Raw genomic sequence first — 17,640 nt, 5'->3', positions numbered from 1 at the left:
AAAATATGTGAATGCCACAAGAAGGATATACTGCATCATTGCATGGCACAATTTCTACCACCTGAAGCATTTTCAAAAACCATCCTATTAACTAATAGGCCACTGCTTTTCTGCAGTTTTCTGCAGTCATTTCATTTTCAAAAACAATATAAAATGTGCAAATGCATCATCATAATTCTAGAAATGAATAAATAATGTATTAGTCCAGGCATTAGTAGGCACACTTAGCCTGAGTGATGTCCACAATTTACATTTCTTTACCTATAATTTGTTAATAGACTTTTACTCTACTATTATAGTATTTTACTTTAGTATTACTTAAAGTAATTTGGGTTAAGGACATTGCTCAAGGGTACAATGGCAGTGCCCCACTGGGGATAAAACCTTATAGCTGAGTTACAATTAATGTTCCATATCATTATAAACTATTACACTGCACATTGTGAATTTTTGGTGGCCTTGAAGGGCAAGACAAATCAACAAATCAGAAAACACCAACAAATCACATAACATGACAAATCAGTATGAGTCAGAAAAAACATAAAACCAGAAAACACAAAGAGAAATCAGGAACACAATGACAGACCAGAAAACACAACAAACCAGAAAACACAATAAGTCTCAGAACTTGCATGTAATAGCATATTATAATGTGTTTAGTTTTCTTATGTACAGTACAGTCTGTAATATTTGGGGAGTGGTACAATTTTTTCTTCTGGCTCTGTACTCCAGCACATTAAAATGAAACAATCAATATAAGGTTAAAGCGCAGTCAGTCACCCTTGATTTCAGGGTATTCATAAGGAATTACATCCCTTTTATACATAGTCCCCCCATTTTAGGGGACCAAAAGTAATTGGACAGTTGGCTGCTTCTCAGCTGTTTCTGATTAGTCAGGTGTGTTCAATCACTTCCTTGGTGCAGGGAAAAAAAACATTCAGTATGTTGTCTTGATTCTAGGCTTTTGGTTGGCTTTGGAGTCTGTTATTTCGTGATTGTCAGCATGAGGACCATGAGTTCTGCCAATGAAGGTCAAGGAAGCCTGAGGAAAAACAAAAACAGTCAGAGACATAAGCCAAACAATAGGCTTACCTTGCTGTGGGATGAAGCACCGTCCAATGATTTGGAGGCATTAAAGATCTGAAACCATCCAGTGTGAAAAATATGCAATAATAGAGTAAATCAGGAAGGGGGCAAATACTTTTTCACAGCACTGTACATCACAATATTTCACAAAATCCTTAATGGCTGTCCCTCTGAACAATAATCATAGTAAGTGCAGATTTATTTTAACGGTATAGAAGAGGGGTAAATGCGAAGTAGTTGATATAATGGATGCTGTTTCATATACTCAGTGCCTGTATGTAGAATAAGAACCAACACAATTTATTTTAATACAATATGCACTCGTGGTTGTGTTCAGAAACATAATATAAACATTATGTTTGTAATGTTAGTGATGCTCAACATCTCATGTTATTCCAGAATGGCACACACACAGACATTGATTAAATTTCTATTCCCCAAACTTAGTCAGCTGGCTTTAAAGGGAATACAGGTCAAGTCTTAAGTCTAATAAAGTGATAAGCACTGTTTTTATTGCTCACTCACTTATATAATAACATTCACATGAGCCTTTTACCAGCCTTTTACTAAAACTTTGGGATAGTATTTTGGAAATCCCAGTAGCATTTGAGGGGAGTGTTTTAAAACAATTTGAATACTTAAGAAACAATTACTGTACATGGTTTCTGAAGTATTTTAAATACTGCAAATATAAAGTAATGGTTTGATCTAGTGCATAAAATATTTCAAAACTATTTCAAAACAGTTCACAGTTTCATAATCACTAGCTGTGAATTTCCTATGATACTGATTGTTTCACTTTCTTGACCAGACCCAGCCATTTCAATACGTTGTGTTGCATGAATGCAAAAAATAAATAAAAAATGTTGGCCAATCAACGGCGGTCCTTCAGGTGCAGACAGGCTGACGTCACCGCTGTCTGGCTCGCGCCGCTCTGTGCGCTAGGAAGGAGAAGGGCGCTGGAGGAGGAAGAAGAAAAAACTCCCAGCACGCTGGCGGAACGGGGTCACGAACTATGACCTTTCACAGAAGAAAAACAATAACAAGTAATTTTTAAAAAAACGAGATCTAACAACTGCGTTATTTATTTAAGGAGGTAAGCATTTATTCCACTTTCAAACTCGCTTGCGGCAAGCTATATTGAAACGCTATCGCGGCAAAGGGAGGTTAATTTCACTTTTTAGCTGGCTACTGGCCTGAGCGAGCCCCGGCAAGTTTGGGCCATGTCTAGTTTTCAAACCCAGGCGGTGCTGTCATGCCATATGATTTTGTGCTAAATCGATCTTACCAGTTAAATTAATGGGTTAGGCGCCCTGTACTGATAAATTAGCGTTAAGATGACATGTCTTTTCGTCCAGCTACATCACTGTCTCCGCGGTCCAGAGGAAGACAAAGACGAGTACTGGCTGTCAGTGTGGTTTGCTTGCGAGCTATCGCGCAGCTGAACCCGACCCTTTTACCTTTGCCATCCGAGGGACATGGGGTTGCTTTGCAGGGGTTGTATGCATAAACAGAAAGGTTGATGCCTAAGCCTCGCCTGTCAACTTTTACTAATAGATATAACATGACAAATCACGGGTTTCTCGTGGTTTTCAGTGCATTTTAAATGCATAGTTAAATGGCTGCGCGACATACCTTGGCTTAATGCCAGATTCTCCATTTTGTTCCTTTTTTCTGTCTTTGAATTCGGCTTAATGTCGGCAGGAATTAACCGTTGAATGGCTTGGTGTCGGACCTATCAGGGAGTTGTTTAACAGGACATTCGTGGTGCTTCGGGCCAATGGTAGAACAAGCAATGGTTCACCGCACGAATTGCTACGCCCCTCACATTTCGAATATGTATTACCAGGAAGGTACTATAGCTGGCGATCTGTTGGCTCGGTATAACTTATAAAAGCTTAAAACAGTTATACGAATTTGTACAGTTCTGTGGCACCTAGCTAGCGCCTAATGTAAATCCAGTTAAAGGACTGAAATTGTCTATTTGTATTCGATGAGCGTAAGTTAGCTGACATAACAAATTGTTTTCTAGCGCATCCGTATTGGCTGACAAAGGTTTAATTTGAGATGATCGTTTCAGAATAACACTTTTTCGGAAACAATCCAAACTGTATAGTCATTAATGAGTCTAAATTAGCCTATTGATGATCTGCTATGATAATATTTTAGTGTAATGTGTGTGTTTTGTTGTAGTCCACGGAACTAAACGGATGCTGCGTTTATTTATAAGTAAGTTAGTACACAGAAATGTTAAAAATGTAACTGCCACGCTTTTATGAAATATATTTTTACTTTTCATGTTGAAAATGAGTGCATAAGATAATATCTCAATATCAAGCATTTTTGGTCCGGATTGTAGTGCAAATTCAAAATGAAAATGTAAATTTGGCATCTGTAGCTACATAATTGCCCCTCAGTAAATGCATCCATTTGCCAATAAATCAGAAACTGACCGCCAACTGAAGTTACAATAACACTTATCTTAGCACTCCCTCTTCACTCTCTCATCCTCAGCTCTCCCTCCCTCCAACCTTGGCTGACCTTCCTTTCCCCCCTTCTTTCCCTCCTCATCATATTCAGGAATCCTCCATTGAAGGTTTCCCCTGCAGCTTCTTAAGCTCCACAGGGGAAGTGTGCTAATGGGTGTGGCTGTTCCACGCTGGTGTTTCACCTTGTACTGAAGTTAACTCATGCTGTTGCAGGGAATATTATTGATTGTTCCATCTGTAATAGAGATACCGTGGGAGATGGCTGTGGCAGAGTTTGTATGTACAGTATTGCAGAGATGGGATGTTAAAAATAGAAGACTCAGGAAACTTGCAAGATGATCTGGAGAGGAATGTGGTGAAGATCTATTGGGAAATCTAAAAGAATACTGTGCCTATATGAGAAAAATCCATTATAAGAACAGTAGAGTTAATAGCAGTGCAACAAGCAGGGCCTTGCTACTAAGAACAAGATACAGTCAGACAGTGGTAGTGTTCACAGAACAGTAGGTGACAGGTGAGTGACATGTAACACAGGTTCAGTTGCTGCCATTAACTTTCATATCTGAGAAAGACTGATCATGCAGATTGCCTCTTTTACTGCATTACACCAAAAGAAGATAAAGGCAGATTCAGTCATTTCAATGCAGTGCCTTGTGGGTCATGAGGGGAAAACCCCACATGTGGATCCTCATTCACTTCCTCAAACTAGACTACACTGTAGATGGACATTTTATCAGTTGTGGGTTGGAGGCCCCCGTAATATAGACAAAGAGACGGTTGGTCTTCGAAAATCTACCCAGTATCCCATCCCAAGTGGGCTGTCGTATGCCCTTTACTCAAGGGTGGGAGATTTCAGTTTTTGATTTTTAATACAAACATTTCTAAAAAGATGTTTTCACTTTCTCATTATGGTTATGATTATTGAGTGTAGATTGATGGGTACAAATTGAAATTTTATCCATTTAAAATTAAATCTACAACATAATTAAGTTTGCAGAAAGGGAAGGGGTCTGAATACGTTCTGAAGCCACTGTAGGCTATTCATTTGTTCACATGTACATCCACTGGAAGCATAACACTGATGTACAAATGGCTTTGGATTTGTCACAAGTGTATTCTTGCTTTATACCACAAACCTCTGGCTGATCATCAGAAATGTGTGTATATGTATCCAAATATCCACCATTGCATATAAAAACTTTTTGGACCAACAAAAGCCTGAATTAATATTTAAAAACTCCACAAAGGGAAGTTTATCTTTGAGACCTTGAACTATATTTTTGAGACCTCATGCAGAATTACCAAGCTGTACCATGTTGCATTTGCTGATATCAGCATTGCATTTTTTTGTGTAATGTATGTGAATTATTTCCCTGGATTACTGTGAAATTAGCAAAATCGCTGCCCTTGATAGGGATTATTTTGTTGCTCGCTGAACAGACTTGATATAAAGGACAATTAATCTTGTGTATCATGTCTCATTTTGAAAGGTAACAAAATGGTTATCATTTTCCAAGAATCTCCTGGCTAGACAGCGGCCATTCATTTAATGCGAGCGATCATGAGACCTGAGGCAAATGTCTTCCCTGTATTGGCCTAGCCGCTTGCTGCATGAATGGTGCTGAGAGGTCTCTTCATTCACGGCCTTGCTTTCACAGAGCTGCTCATGTCCAACCTCAAATCACATGATGCATCATGTGGAGAATCAAAGAATCTTCAAAGCCTCTTTTTCTGATTGGGAGTGTGGGGGAGAGACAGGGCACATGCGCTTTGCATAGATAAGTCCTCGAGACGTTGCCTTATTCAGGAAAGGCTTGTTGGTGTACGTAACAGCATTTTGCCCTTTCACATATTAATCTACTCCATTACCATTTCCTTATTAGTAAAACCAATACTTAGAGGGTGCAGAATGTGTCTTGTATGATGCTGTATGCATTGAATGGTTTAAATAAATATTGTTCTCCTTCACAAAACAATATTTTGTAGTAGCACCCAGATAATATTGAATATGTGGGCATGTCCAATAAACATGAGAGGATACACAGGCATGGGAATCTTAAATCGTAATTCCTGTGGTCATATCTGGAGATTGCCCAGGAGATAGTAATTACAGACTTTGAGCTGCGGCTTCAGAACAAGTTGCAGGAACTGAGCTATTCAACAGAAACCGCTAATTGTCGCTTCATAGAAAATATTTTTTATTTGTTAACCAAAAAACCAAAAAAACATTCTCAATCATGAATAGTCTGAAACAAATTTCAAGCAGTAGGTATTTACTGATATATGTAGGTCTGTATATACACTCAGTGAGCACTATATTAGGTATTTATTAGACTTATTTACTGCTGTCGCCTATAGTTATGATGCGTTGTGTTCAGAGATGCTGTTCTGCATACCACTGTTGTAATGTGTGGTTATTTGCATTACTGTCACCTTCCTCTGAGCTTTGGCCAGTCTGGCCATTCTCCTCTGACGTCTCTGATCAACAAGGAGTTTCTGTCTGCAGAACTGCTGCTCACTGGATTTTTTTTTTTTTGCACCATTCTTTGCAAAATCTAGAGACTAGTGTGTGTGAAAATCCAAGGAGATCAGCAGTTTCTGAGATACTCAAACCACCCTGTCTGCCACCAACAATCATTCCACGGTCAAAGTCACTTAGATCACATTTCTTCCCCATTCTGATGATGTGAACATTAACTGAAGCTCCTGACCCATATCTACATGATGTCTCTGCTGTAATAGTCTTGCATTTATTATCCTGCTGATCTGGTGGTCATGACAGAGACTTGCAGTTCTTTCACTGAATGCAAAGATTTTTTCTTCTTCTGAAAAACTAGGTCCTCCCAATCCATGCATGCTTATACACATTGAGTACTGTGTGTGCTCTTTTTATAAGCAAGGAAAAATCACCCGCAAATGTATTGAAACCTTGTGGCCATACAGGTATTTTAAAGGGATTCTACGGAGGTGTTGGTACTGTTGGTCATGTGATTTATTCATGGAGTATTTGTAAACAGTGCTAATACGTCCTGGGGAGGGGCACTGCAGGTGGTTCTGGCCAGGGCCATCTAATCAAATGGACAGTTAGAAATAACCCCCCTGACCCTCGCCCCTACTCAGAATGAATCCTGCTATCAGACAAAGTGCTGCGCAGTGGGGCAGAGACATGGGATCATGTCGATTCTGCTTCCTTGGTTACCGGGGACTGATAGTGCACTTGACCTTCAGAGGAGAGGCGGTGGGGGGGAGGGGGGAGGGGGGTCATGGAGAGGACATATTTGAACAGCCTCTTTCTTGCCTGTCTGTCAGGACAGGGCAAACACGACCCCCCGTGATCAGCCAGGCTCACTGCCTGTGAAGGGAAGGCTTGTGTTTGCACTGGAGTGCAGGAACAGGGAGAGAGAGATGGTACAGGTGCGTGTGTGCTGAAGAATGAATTTTCATTTGTGCTGACAGACATCTGGGGCATCAGGAGGCATTGGTTATCGAGAGGTCTGTCAGCCATGTCCTGTAAATAGTGACCTTGAACTATTAACCTTATTGTGCTAAATAGGATGGAAATCTCATTTAGGAATCTATTTGAAAGAGTTGTTTTAAGGCTTTGTTTCATCAAGCTGATTCGTGGAAGCTCGACTGACTTGCAAAAAAAAAAAAATCTGAATTTTAGTGTCATTCTCGGCAGATATTTTCATTTGATGAGAATGTGGTGCAGAGTGTGCCAGAGTAACGTCGGCCCTGCCGCAGAGTGACGTGGGCCCTGCCGCAGAGTGACGTGGGCCCTGCCGCAGAGTGACGTGGGCCCTGCCACAGAGTGACGTGGGCCCTGCCACAGAGTGACGTGGGCCCTGCCGCAGAGTAACGTTGATAAACAACAGAGTACAGGGCGGCCTGTAGCATTGTGGTTAAGGTAAATGACTGAGACGCGCAAGATCGGTGGTTCTAATCCGGTATAGCCACAATAAGATCCGCACTGCTGTTGGGCTCTTGAGCAAGGCCCTTAACCCTGCATTGCTCCAGGGGAGGATTGTCTCCTGCTTAGCCTAACCAACTGTACGTCGCTCTGGATAAGAGTAATGGGCCCTGTTGTGTTCTCAGGTCCAGACAGTACGCGCCTCCTCCCCAAACTCCTCAGTGATGAGCGGCTCTCCACAGCGCATCCAGATCATCTCCACCGACTCAGCTGTCTCCACCCCACAGCGCATACAGGTGCGGCCTGCATCTCCTCCACCGCCCTCAAAACGTATTCGCCCCTCGCCTGATTCCCTCTGTTGTCGCCTTATTTGTCACACTGAATGGTTTCAGATCTTTAGACAAAATGTCATATTAAACAGGACATTTGAGTAGACACAAAACGCATTTCTTAAATTACTGTTTCATATATTTAAAGGGAGAAGTTATCAAACGCCCAAATCGGCCCTGTGAAAAAGTTAGCCCACTCTTCTTTGCAGAACTGCTTTAATGTACAAATTGGGTTACAATGATGAGCTGCCCATTTCAGGTCTGCAAGTGTGGAGGAATTATTTGAACAGTCTATGACTGTAAACTGTAAACAAAAGCTTACGACAGAGGTTGTAAGAGTGACAAATTATGCAAGGAAAAATAATAGAAATATAAAATGCTACCCTGAATGGTAGAATAAAACAGTAATTTTGTCGTTTTCCCCGCAGATTGTAACTGACCAGCAGACAGGTCAGAAGATCCAGATTGTTACGGCAGTGGACCCATCCAGCACTTCCAAACAGCAGTTTATTTTGGCTGCCCCAGATGGGTCCAGTGCTGGCAAGGTGATCCTGGCCTCCCCAGAGACACAGAATGCCAAACAGCTTATCTTTACCACATCTGATAGCCTTGTGCCTGGCCGAATACAGGTATGTGCACTTCCCTCTAAAATGGTAGCCTTCTGCCTGTGCAAAACTTGCTATTTATTTGATATGAATTATGATCATTTTTATTATTTTATTTTATTTTTTTAATTGAAGCCAACACTAACATATATTGAGATCTGAAGAGTTGCACCGCTTTTCTTTCCACTTTATTATTCAGTGAGACATTTTCATTTTCAGTCTCAGAATTCTGTCCTCAGAACCAAGCCACAAAACATGCATACAGCTGTTAAGGCGAACACCAGTTAACATAACCACAGTCACTCCAACTTCATGTGAGTTTTCCGTATTAAGCACAGCACCTGTCTTCTGTTGTACCACGGAAAGTGATGATCACACCACAACTGTTCCTCAACTGTGGCAGTTCCACCTGTGCCTGCGTGTACTTATGCACAGTGCTTTAAATGGCCAAAGTTGCATTTCACAGGTTTCAGTGAGACTACTGCCATATTTCAAAAGGGGACATCATTATACCGTGCATTATTTTGAGTAGTATTTAGGCATTTTTTTCATTATTTTTTGTTTGTCTTTTTTGTGGATTAGGCTAGCTTCAAACAGAGGGCTTGATAAGCCTGCATTATGCTGCTCAGAGGGAGTCTTGCCTGAGTGTGAATGGGAGCAGGAAGCTAAAGCACTGGGTCTGAGGATGTAGCCTGTTTTAGTTTAGCATCTGTTTTTTTTCTTCTTCTTCTTTTTGCCAGTTTTTGATTTATGTTTGGTAGTGAGCACTGTACATACCCTGCACTAGAGAGCCAGCAGACAGGGGCAGTGGTCACCCAGGTGTAGCTTAGGTTCTGATCAGATCTCTGGTGATGGTGATGATGACAGGGGACACATTGAGAGAATGAACCCTCATTTACAAAGGTGCAGAGATTTCAAAATACAAGAACAATATTTAAAAAAAGTTAGGTAATGTGGTGACCCCTGTGTGTGACTCAGATCGTAACAGATGCAGCGTCGGTGGAGCGGTTGCTGGGCAAGGCGGGGGACGTGGGGCGGCCCCAGCCTGTGGAGTACTGCGTGGTGTGCGGGGACAAGGCCTCAGGTACCAGTCACCTTCTCATACACTCAGGCCGTTTACTCCAGCAGTAACGCATTTCTCCTTCTACCACACATTCTGTACTTCCGAAATATGTGTGTGTACGCTGCGATTTGCTCTGGGCTTGTGTGTTATGTGCTGCGTTTTGCTCTGGGCTTGTGTGTTATGTGCTGCGATTTGCTCTGGGCTTGTGTGTTAAGTCTGGCCCTTGTTACAGGGCGGCACTACGGGGCCGTCAGCTGCGAAGGCTGCAAAGGCTTCTTCAAGAGGAGCGTCCGCAAGAACCTGACGTACAGCTGCCGCAGCAGCCAGGACTGCATCGTCAACAAGCACCACCGTAACCGCTGCCAGTTCTGCCGGCTGAAGAAGTGTCTGGAGATGGGCATGAAGATGGAGTGTGAGCCTTTGTGTACACGCACACGCACAAGCACACACATAAACACACGTGTACGGACACGCAATCCTTTTCCGCACACGCGCACACATTAATTGCACCGTCATGCATTTTTTGGCGAATCAATCTTTTTACTTATTGTCTTGCACAGCTGTGCAGAGTGAAAGGAAACCAATCGAATTGCCGAGAGAAAAGCCTGCCAACTGCGCCGCTTCCACAGAGAAAATCTATATCAGGAAGGACCTGCGGAGTCCGCTCATCGCCACGCCCACCTTCATCACAGACAAAGACGGTTCCAGGTGAGGCCTGTTTCTGCCCCTGCTTGGCATGTCCACGGTACCACTCTCTCCTGTGGGCGAAGCGCACTGCGCTTTAATCACTGCCTCTACAGTGTGCTGGTACCAGAGCACAGATCATCTCTGAGTGCACAGCAGAGAGTACGCTCAGGGTCCAGAACCACTAAGTGCTGGCAGCAAGGTAGCATTATGTGCAAACCTACAGTGTCCAATTACTGAGGACCCAGTTTGCCATTCCATTTAGAAAATGGGCAACCAGGCTGAGTAAGATAAGTCTTCGACCAATAGTGCTCTTGAAATGTGACCCTAGGTGCATTTTATCTCTTATTGGAAAAAGGCTGGGGTTTGGTTACTGGAAATCAGAATCTGGATCTTGGCAGCGCTGATTTCGTATGGTGCAGAGCAAAGTACATGTTGGGGGTTTTGTAGAGCAGATGGTATGCTGAGAGTGATGGATAGACCTGTCTGTAGGGGGTATAGGTTCAGGTCAAACGTTATTGACTAGCAGGCAATGGAAGGAGGCGGTTTGGCAGGCAGTGGAAAGCATGTGATTGACTGACGGCATTAGGGGTTTCTGTGATTAATCCTGCAGGTCTAGTCTCCTTGATCCAGGAATGCTGGTCAATATTCAGCAGCCGTTGATACAAGCAGACGGAACATTACTTTTAGCCACAGACACAAAGGTAGGTGTTCTGTACGTTTGTACGTTTGCTTCTCCCTCTTCACTGAATAGATGTGCCTGTTAATGCTGCGGTCTGCATTTCAGGCTGAATCAAACCAAGGTGACCTGGGGACGCTAGCGAATGTAGTGACCTCTCTGGCCAACCTGAATGAGTCCCTGAACAATGGCGATACCTCAGAAGTCCAGCAGGAGGAGCAGTCTGCCAGCGAAATAACACGGTATTCACCCGACCGCAAAAACACAGTACCCTATGGAATGCACGTTTGCAGCGACAATACCTCTGTGAGGTACTCGCATGAATGTACAGACCACACTGGAAACTGAGAACAGTGCTGGCCTTACATACTGCCAGATCCCAAATCCTCATAAGCATACCTGAACACTCTGAAATATTTCTCTGGATCATGCCTTTTGATATGCCTTAGGTTACACCAAGGAGCACAACAACATTGTGTTTACAAAAACGGTCAGTGTGATTTTCAGTTGAATTATCATTTGTTTCATGTAGCATTTCTGATGGTGTGTTTGTTATTCCTGTCCCTCAGTGCCTTTGACACCCTGGCCAAAGCCCTTAACCCCACAGACAGCATCACAGGGCAGAACTTAGTGGAGGGTGTGGATGGGGCAGGTGGAGCCACTATCCAGGTGATCAGTAGAGACCAGGCCACGCCCATTATTGAAGTGGAGGGACCGCTGCTCACAGACACTCATGTTAGTTTTAAGGTTTGTATTCCTGTGTAAGAAGAGTGCATGGTGCTTCTTTCTGTGTGACCGCACTGATCTGCTACATAGACCCAGATCGGTTTTTACAGCAGGAGTTCCTTTAGCTCCATCACTGAGGGTGTTCAGGGGAAAAGTGGGGGCACAAATGAATAGAGAAAGGTGTCGATGCAGTATTGTAACTCTCATGATTAATTTGATCTGTCCAAACATAGACAATATTTATTGATATTTCCTAATTCTTTTCATATTTATGGCTCTTCTCCAACCATTAATGCGCATGTGGCAATGTTTTGTAATCATCATGGAGGAATGCTATAAGAATTACCGTATGGCTCTTACAGTGCTGTGTTAATGTGTAATGTGCATTATAGGGTCACTGGCTACCTTGTAGGTACATTACATTACATTATTGGCATTTGGCAGACGCTCTTATCCAGAGCGATGTACAACAAAGTGCATACCCATAACCAGGGGTAAGTGCGCTGAAAGACCCTAGAGGGAAGTACAATTTCAATTGCTACCCGTACAACAAAGATAAGGACCAGGGCCTATGAAAAAAAATAAACGAACAACAAATAAACAAACAAACAACAAAGCAAAAGTGACCAAACTTAACTACCCAAGTACTGCTTACCTAGCCAACTAAAAATACGCAGTTTGCGCTTGAAGGTGGGGAGAGATTCTACAGTTCTGACCTCAACGGGGAGTTCGTTCCACCACCGTGGAGTCAGAACAGACAGTAATTGACTTAATGGTGAATGTAACTTTCTAATGTAATCCTGTGTATCTCCCCGTTAGCTAACGATGCCCAGCCCCATGCCAGAGTACCTGAATGTGCACTACATCTGCGAGTCTGCATCTCGCCTGCTCTTCCTCTCCATGCACTGGGCACGCTCCATTCCAGCATTCCAGGCACTTGGGTGAGCACTGTGTATCCCGCATACGCACAGTGACACTGCTCCAGACTGGAACGCTGTCACAACTGGGCCTGTCTGTGTGTCTCAGTCAGGACTGTAACACCAGTCTGGTCCCTGCCTGCTGGAAAGAGCTGTTCACTCTGGGCCTGTCTCTGTGTCTAACGAGCTGTTCACTCTGGGCCTGTCTGTGTGTCTAATGAGCTGTTCACTCTGGGCCTGTCTTTGTGTCTAATGAGCTGTTCACTCTGGGCCTGTCTGTGTGTCTAATGAGCTGTTCACTCTGGGCCTGTCTCTGTGTCTCAGTCAGGACTGTAACACCAGTCTGGTCCCTGCCTGCTGGAAAGAGCTGTTCTCTCTGGGCCTGTCTCTGTGTCTAATGAGCTGTTCACCCTGGGCCTGTCTCTGTGTCTCAGTCAGGACTGTAACACCAGTCTGGTCCCTGCCTGCTGGAAAGAGCTGTTCACTCTGGGCCTGTCTCTGTGTCTAATGAGCTGTTCACTCTGGGCATGTCTCTGTGTCTCAGTCAGGACTGTAACACCAGTCTGGTCCCTGCCTGCTGGAACGCGCTGTTCACTCTGGGCCTGTCTCTGTGTCTAACGAGCTGTTCACTCTGGGCCTGTCTCTGTGTCTTAACGAGCTGTTCACTCTGGGCCTGTCTCTGTGTCTTAACGACCTGTTCACTCTGGGCCTGTCTCTGTGTCTAATGAGCTGTTCACTCTGGGCCTGTCTCTGTGTCTTAACGAGCTGTTCACTCTGGGCCTGTCTCTGTGTCTTAACGAGCTGTTCACTCTGGGCCTGTCTCTGTGTCTAATGAGCTGTTCACTCTGGGCCTGTCTCTGTGTCTTAACGAGCTGTTCACTCTGGGCCTGTCTCTGTGTCTAATGAGCTGTTCATTCTGGGCCTGTCTCTGTGTCTAATGAGCTGTTCACTCTGGGCCTGTCTCTGTGTCTCAGTCAGGACTGTAACACCAGTCTGGTGCGTGCCTGCTGGAACGAGCTGTTCACTCTCGGGCTGGCGCAGTGTGCGCAGGTCATGAGCCTCTCCACCATCCTGGCTGCCATCGTAAACCATCTGCAGAACAGCATACAGGACGGTATGGTCACTGCTCCAACTGTACACAACCCTGTTCTTTTAGCATCTACCACAGACCATTTATTATTTTGGAGCGCACAGCATATACAGTGTGCTCCAAAATAATAAATATGGGTAAAAATAAGAATTTTTCAAGATTTAACTTACAGGTAATAAACTATAGTATGCATATACATACACTATAATGCCAATAATGTACAGACTGATTTTTCTCTTAAAATATTTAGAATACTGGGTAATAAATGGGTTTGATACATGTATGTATGTCTGTCCTTGGTTAGCCAAGTGTTTTCTTTTGCAGATAAACTGTCAGGGGACCGGATCAAACTGGTCATGGAGCACATCTGGAAGCTTCAAGAGTTTTGCAACAGCATGGCCAAACTGGACACAGATGGCTATGAGTATGCTTACCTGAAGGCCATAGTGCTATTCAGCCCAGGTGAGTTCTGCATAGCTGCACCTACCTCAAGGCCATAGTGTTATTTATTACTGGTACCCTACCTGAAGGCCTTATTTAGCCCAGGTGTATTCTGTGTAGATGCCACTTCTTGAAGGCCATAATGCATGTTAAGCATGAGGGGATCTCCTGGTAACAACAAATTAAGTTTAGACGTGCCAGTCTAGGTATGAGTAGAGAAGATATCCATTTAATTTATTTTTCACTGTGCACACTAGCTAATTTCCAGTATATACTTGCACTATGTACTTTCAGGATTTGTCATGGAAAATCATTTTTGGAACATTTGTTGAACTGTCCGTGTTTGTATGTGGTGATGGCATGTATAAGGTATATGAAGCTGATTACTCACTGAGAACTGCCACTCTCCCACAGATCACCCAGGCCTGAGCAGTACCAGCCAGATTGAGAAGTTTCAGGAGAAGGCCCAGATGGAGTTGCAAGATTATGTTCAAAAGACTTACCCAGATGACACCTACAGGTAAGGTCACCATCCCAAGTACTCTCTGGGTTAGCATAGCAACACTATGTCCAGAAACAAAAGTACCACCAAAGGTCACTGCAGAGCAATCAGTGTAGTAGAATCACCAGCATTGAACATGAGTTCTGTAAGTGAGGATGTATTGGGGGAACTGAACACTCCCAGGACACAGTGCCATACTGAATATTTCCTGCTGTGTACGGAGCACCCATGCTCTCAATCACCTTTCCTCTGTTCCACTGCATGCTGTCCCTCAGATTGGCCCGGATCCTGATGCGTCTCCCAGCCCTTCGACTGATGAGCTCCAACATCACAGAGGAGCTGTTCTTCACAGGCCTGATCGGGAACGTGCCCATCGACAGCATTATCCCTTACATCCTGAAGATGGAGACGGCAGAGTACAACAGCCAGATCACAGGCTCATCCACATGATCCCTTTCCCAGGCTATCCACATTAGCCATTGTTTAAAGTTGGCCCTTTTTTATTTATGCTTAACTCTTTTTCTTTCTTTTTTTACTTAATAATAGTAATAATAATAATAATAATAATAATAATAATAATAATAAATAACTCATTAGGCCTTCTTGCTTTGGTAACCTTTTTCTCAAAGTTTTTATTTATTTGGTGCTGACATACAGTATAAAGGCCATGGGTGACACGATGACCACATGATGACCATAGTATTGTAGAGAGATACATTGATTTAGTTGTACCTCTCTGCTCTTACTGAAATTCCATTGCATGAACTGATAGTCTTCATATGTTTTACACATGTAATGGAACAAATAATATTTGATGCCTCTGCATCTTCAGATATTTTTTTTCAGTATCTTCAGCAAATGGTGGCAGCAAAACATCTCAATTTCCCCCTGTTTATGTTTTTTTTAATCTATTTGAAAATTATTCTTTATTGAAGGTACTATAAGAGATACTACAGAACGAAGTACAAATTCTGCATCCGGGAGCAAAATTTTACATTTTAATATCTAATATATGAATGAGATGCCCTTAAATGTCCTTATTTTGAAAACATGAAACCATGTACTTGTTGTTTATAGAATACAGGTAAGTGTTTCTTTCTATGTTCAGAAGATAACACTTAAGAAGACCGGTAGTTTGGTTTAGCTCTGCCCATGAAGAATTTTAGTCCTTATAGGTTTATGATGAAAGGGAGGCTTAATGAACTCCCAAAACGGTTTGAGATACCGTTTATAAAGATTGTTTTTATCTTATGATTATTAGCATTTCTGTGATTTGAACCAATGAGATTTGCTATGAAAAGCAAAGTTTAGTCAAGTGAGTGATTGAAAACTCCTTTTAACCACACATTTTGGGGCTCATTAAATGCTGCTCTATCCCCCTCCCCAGTTACTAGTAGGTACAAAAAGTAACTTTAACATGTAATACAATGATAATATATTCATAAATCATGTGAAAGCCTAAAACAAAGGTATATAGGTACTTCATGGATTCCATAAATTATATACTTCTCTGTATTGTCATCATTATTTTTGTTGCAAATGCATATTGATACATAACTGCTTTTCCCAAGCATGAAGTCTAATGAATAACAGTGGGCTGTGTTTATTCATTTGTCCTTAAATTTGATTTATACGTGTTACACCTTTTCTTTACAAACTCGGTTTTTGGCAGGTTTGTTTGCCAAACTGATTTGGAGATAAATAATTTGTGCTTTTAATTATTAATCAAATTTAAGGGCAAAGGGTGATTGAATCTCAGCCATTGTCATGAAGTGTATACAATCCTATTTAATCCATACTGTATGTGCAATCTAATACATTTATAGGCCCTTTCCTCTGCTGCCATGACAATCAGGTGCTGTGGGAGATACTTTCATATTCTGAGAGCATTGTCTTTTTGTCTCACTTATTTATTTTATCAGGCTTATTTCTTCACAAATGGAATGATGCAGTAATCCAATGTTGACAGTCCTGCAAGGCTTGTTACAGCAGTGCTGAACATTATTGCTTTACTGAAAGCAACAAAACACTGTGGGTCTTATGTGCAGGCATGTTTTGCGATTGTCATTTTTTAAGGCAAGAACTGATTTTAATGTGTCTCACTGAATTGCTATATTGTACATATATTTGTGCGCTCTTTTACTAGTTAAGCTAGTAATCAAGCAATTAATGCCATTAGCTTTTGCGTTCTGCATTTAATTTCTATTAAATGTGCATTATGTTTTTTTACTGCACGGTAAGTACTGAGATGTTATTAAAGATGTATATATCTATATATAGTTTCAAAAACTAAATCTTGAATTTGTTTTAAAACAAGTTTCCCCTCATTCAATGAAATGCACTCTATGTACTAATGCATAATTGTGCAGTTTGACATGGAAGATTACAAAGCCATGTCTAACCATAAAATCCACAGTTTTTGGTAAATCCGAATTAATGTATATCTTATTTTTAAACAGAAATATATGTATGTTATTTGTTCTCTGGGTTTAAAACCTGCCAAGACTGTTTCGTATCACTGTTCTTTTATGTGAATTGAGCTTTGTACTGTACATGTAATTTCATTAAATGAGTGCATGTTCTTTTTTTATTCAGAAAGTTTTATAATCTAATGAGTGTCTTCAATTCTGGAGAAAAGTGGCATTGTTGTTTTTGTATATAGGGCATCGCAGTGCATGGAATAGCTTATGCATTTTATTAAATGCTGTAAAAATGTGGAGTTACAACATTGTGGCTAAAATACTACTACCATACAGAGCAGTTTATATAATTAAATTACATAATGCAATTAAATGCCTGTTTCCTTGTTAAGTTTACTTGGTTCAGTGTGAAAAGGAAAAAAGTAAGAAGATGTGGTCAATGAATGAAGTGTTTTTCTTTTCTATAGATGGAGTCATTTTTATAAAATTGTTTGTATTAGAACCTCAGCTGTGTCGAATGTGGATCTATAACCTTTTGACCTTTTTAAGTACGATTTCTGAAGCCCTTCCTTTGCTTGTTTAAAATGGAATAAATAAGGAAATATGTGAATTGTTATGTACACATCATTTATAAGTAACGCTAGATGTTTCCTATTCTTCCCAAGTGTGCTATATCCTACCTCATGAATAATGCTTCCA

The 17,640-nt window shown here is 41.9% G+C and overlaps 1 protein-coding gene and 1 long non-coding RNA gene across 4 annotated transcripts; one reads left to right on the top strand and one right to left on the bottom strand.

The window, feature by feature from the left end:
• Positions 1-628: 628 nt before the first annotated feature.
• Positions 629-2,688, bottom strand: LOC133139164 (uncharacterized). The gene is made up of 2 exons (XR_009709790.1): positions 2,375-2,688; positions 629-2,106 (listed from the first exon to the last, which is right to left on the bottom strand). It is a non-coding gene; the product is annotated as an uncharacterized LOC133139164 (long non-coding RNA).
• Positions 2,037-17,551, top strand: nr2c2 (nuclear receptor subfamily 2, group C, member 2). Of its 3 annotated transcripts, none has more exons than XM_061258521.1 (14): positions 2,037-2,182; positions 7,671-7,781; positions 8,243-8,443; positions 9,398-9,503; positions 9,715-9,894; positions 10,043-10,190; positions 10,780-10,870; positions 10,954-11,087; positions 11,415-11,580; positions 12,391-12,512; positions 13,463-13,602; positions 13,903-14,040; positions 14,434-14,539; positions 14,797-17,551. In XM_061258521.1, the coding sequence occupies exons 2-14, from the start codon at positions 7,710-7,712 to the stop codon at positions 14,969-14,971; spliced, it is 1,779 nt and encodes a 592-aa protein (XP_061114505.1). In that variant the 5' UTR covers positions 2,037-2,182; positions 7,671-7,709; the 3' UTR covers positions 14,972-17,551. The 3 variants fall into 3 exon arrangements, with proteins under 3 accessions (XP_061114505.1, XP_061114503.1, XP_061114504.1); XM_061258519.1 differs by having other exon boundaries at positions 11,415-11,592; XM_061258520.1 differs by lacking the exon at positions 2,037-2,182 and adding an exon at positions 6,988-7,482 and having other exon boundaries at positions 11,415-11,592.
• The last annotated feature ends 89 nt before the right edge of the window (positions 17,552-17,640 follow it).

Source organism: Conger conger, chromosome 10 (genome assembly GCF_963514075.1).
Source record: "Conger conger chromosome 10, fConCon1.1, whole genome shotgun sequence".
Classification (NCBI taxonomy): domain Eukaryota; kingdom Metazoa; phylum Chordata; class Actinopteri; order Anguilliformes; family Congridae; genus Conger; species Conger conger.
The sequence above is the reverse complement of the archived record's forward strand: the minus strand, read 5'-3'. Positions and strand labels throughout refer to the sequence as shown.

What these genes read in the sequence shown, in the direction of transcription:
- nr2c2 (XM_061258519.1), top strand. Translation starts at nt 7,710, where the DNA reads ATGAGCGGCTCTCCACAGCGCATCCAGATCATCTCCACCGACTCAGCT. An exon ending in TTGTGCCTGGCCGAATACAG is followed by an intron (nt 8,444 to 9,397) that starts GTATGTGCACTT and finishes TGTGTGACTCAG; the next exon opens with ATCGTAACAGATGCAGCGTC. An exon ending in CCAGCATTCCAGGCACTTGG is followed by an intron (nt 12,513 to 13,462) that starts GTGAGCACTGTG and finishes TCTGTGTCTCAG; the next exon opens with TCAGGACTGTAACACCAGTC.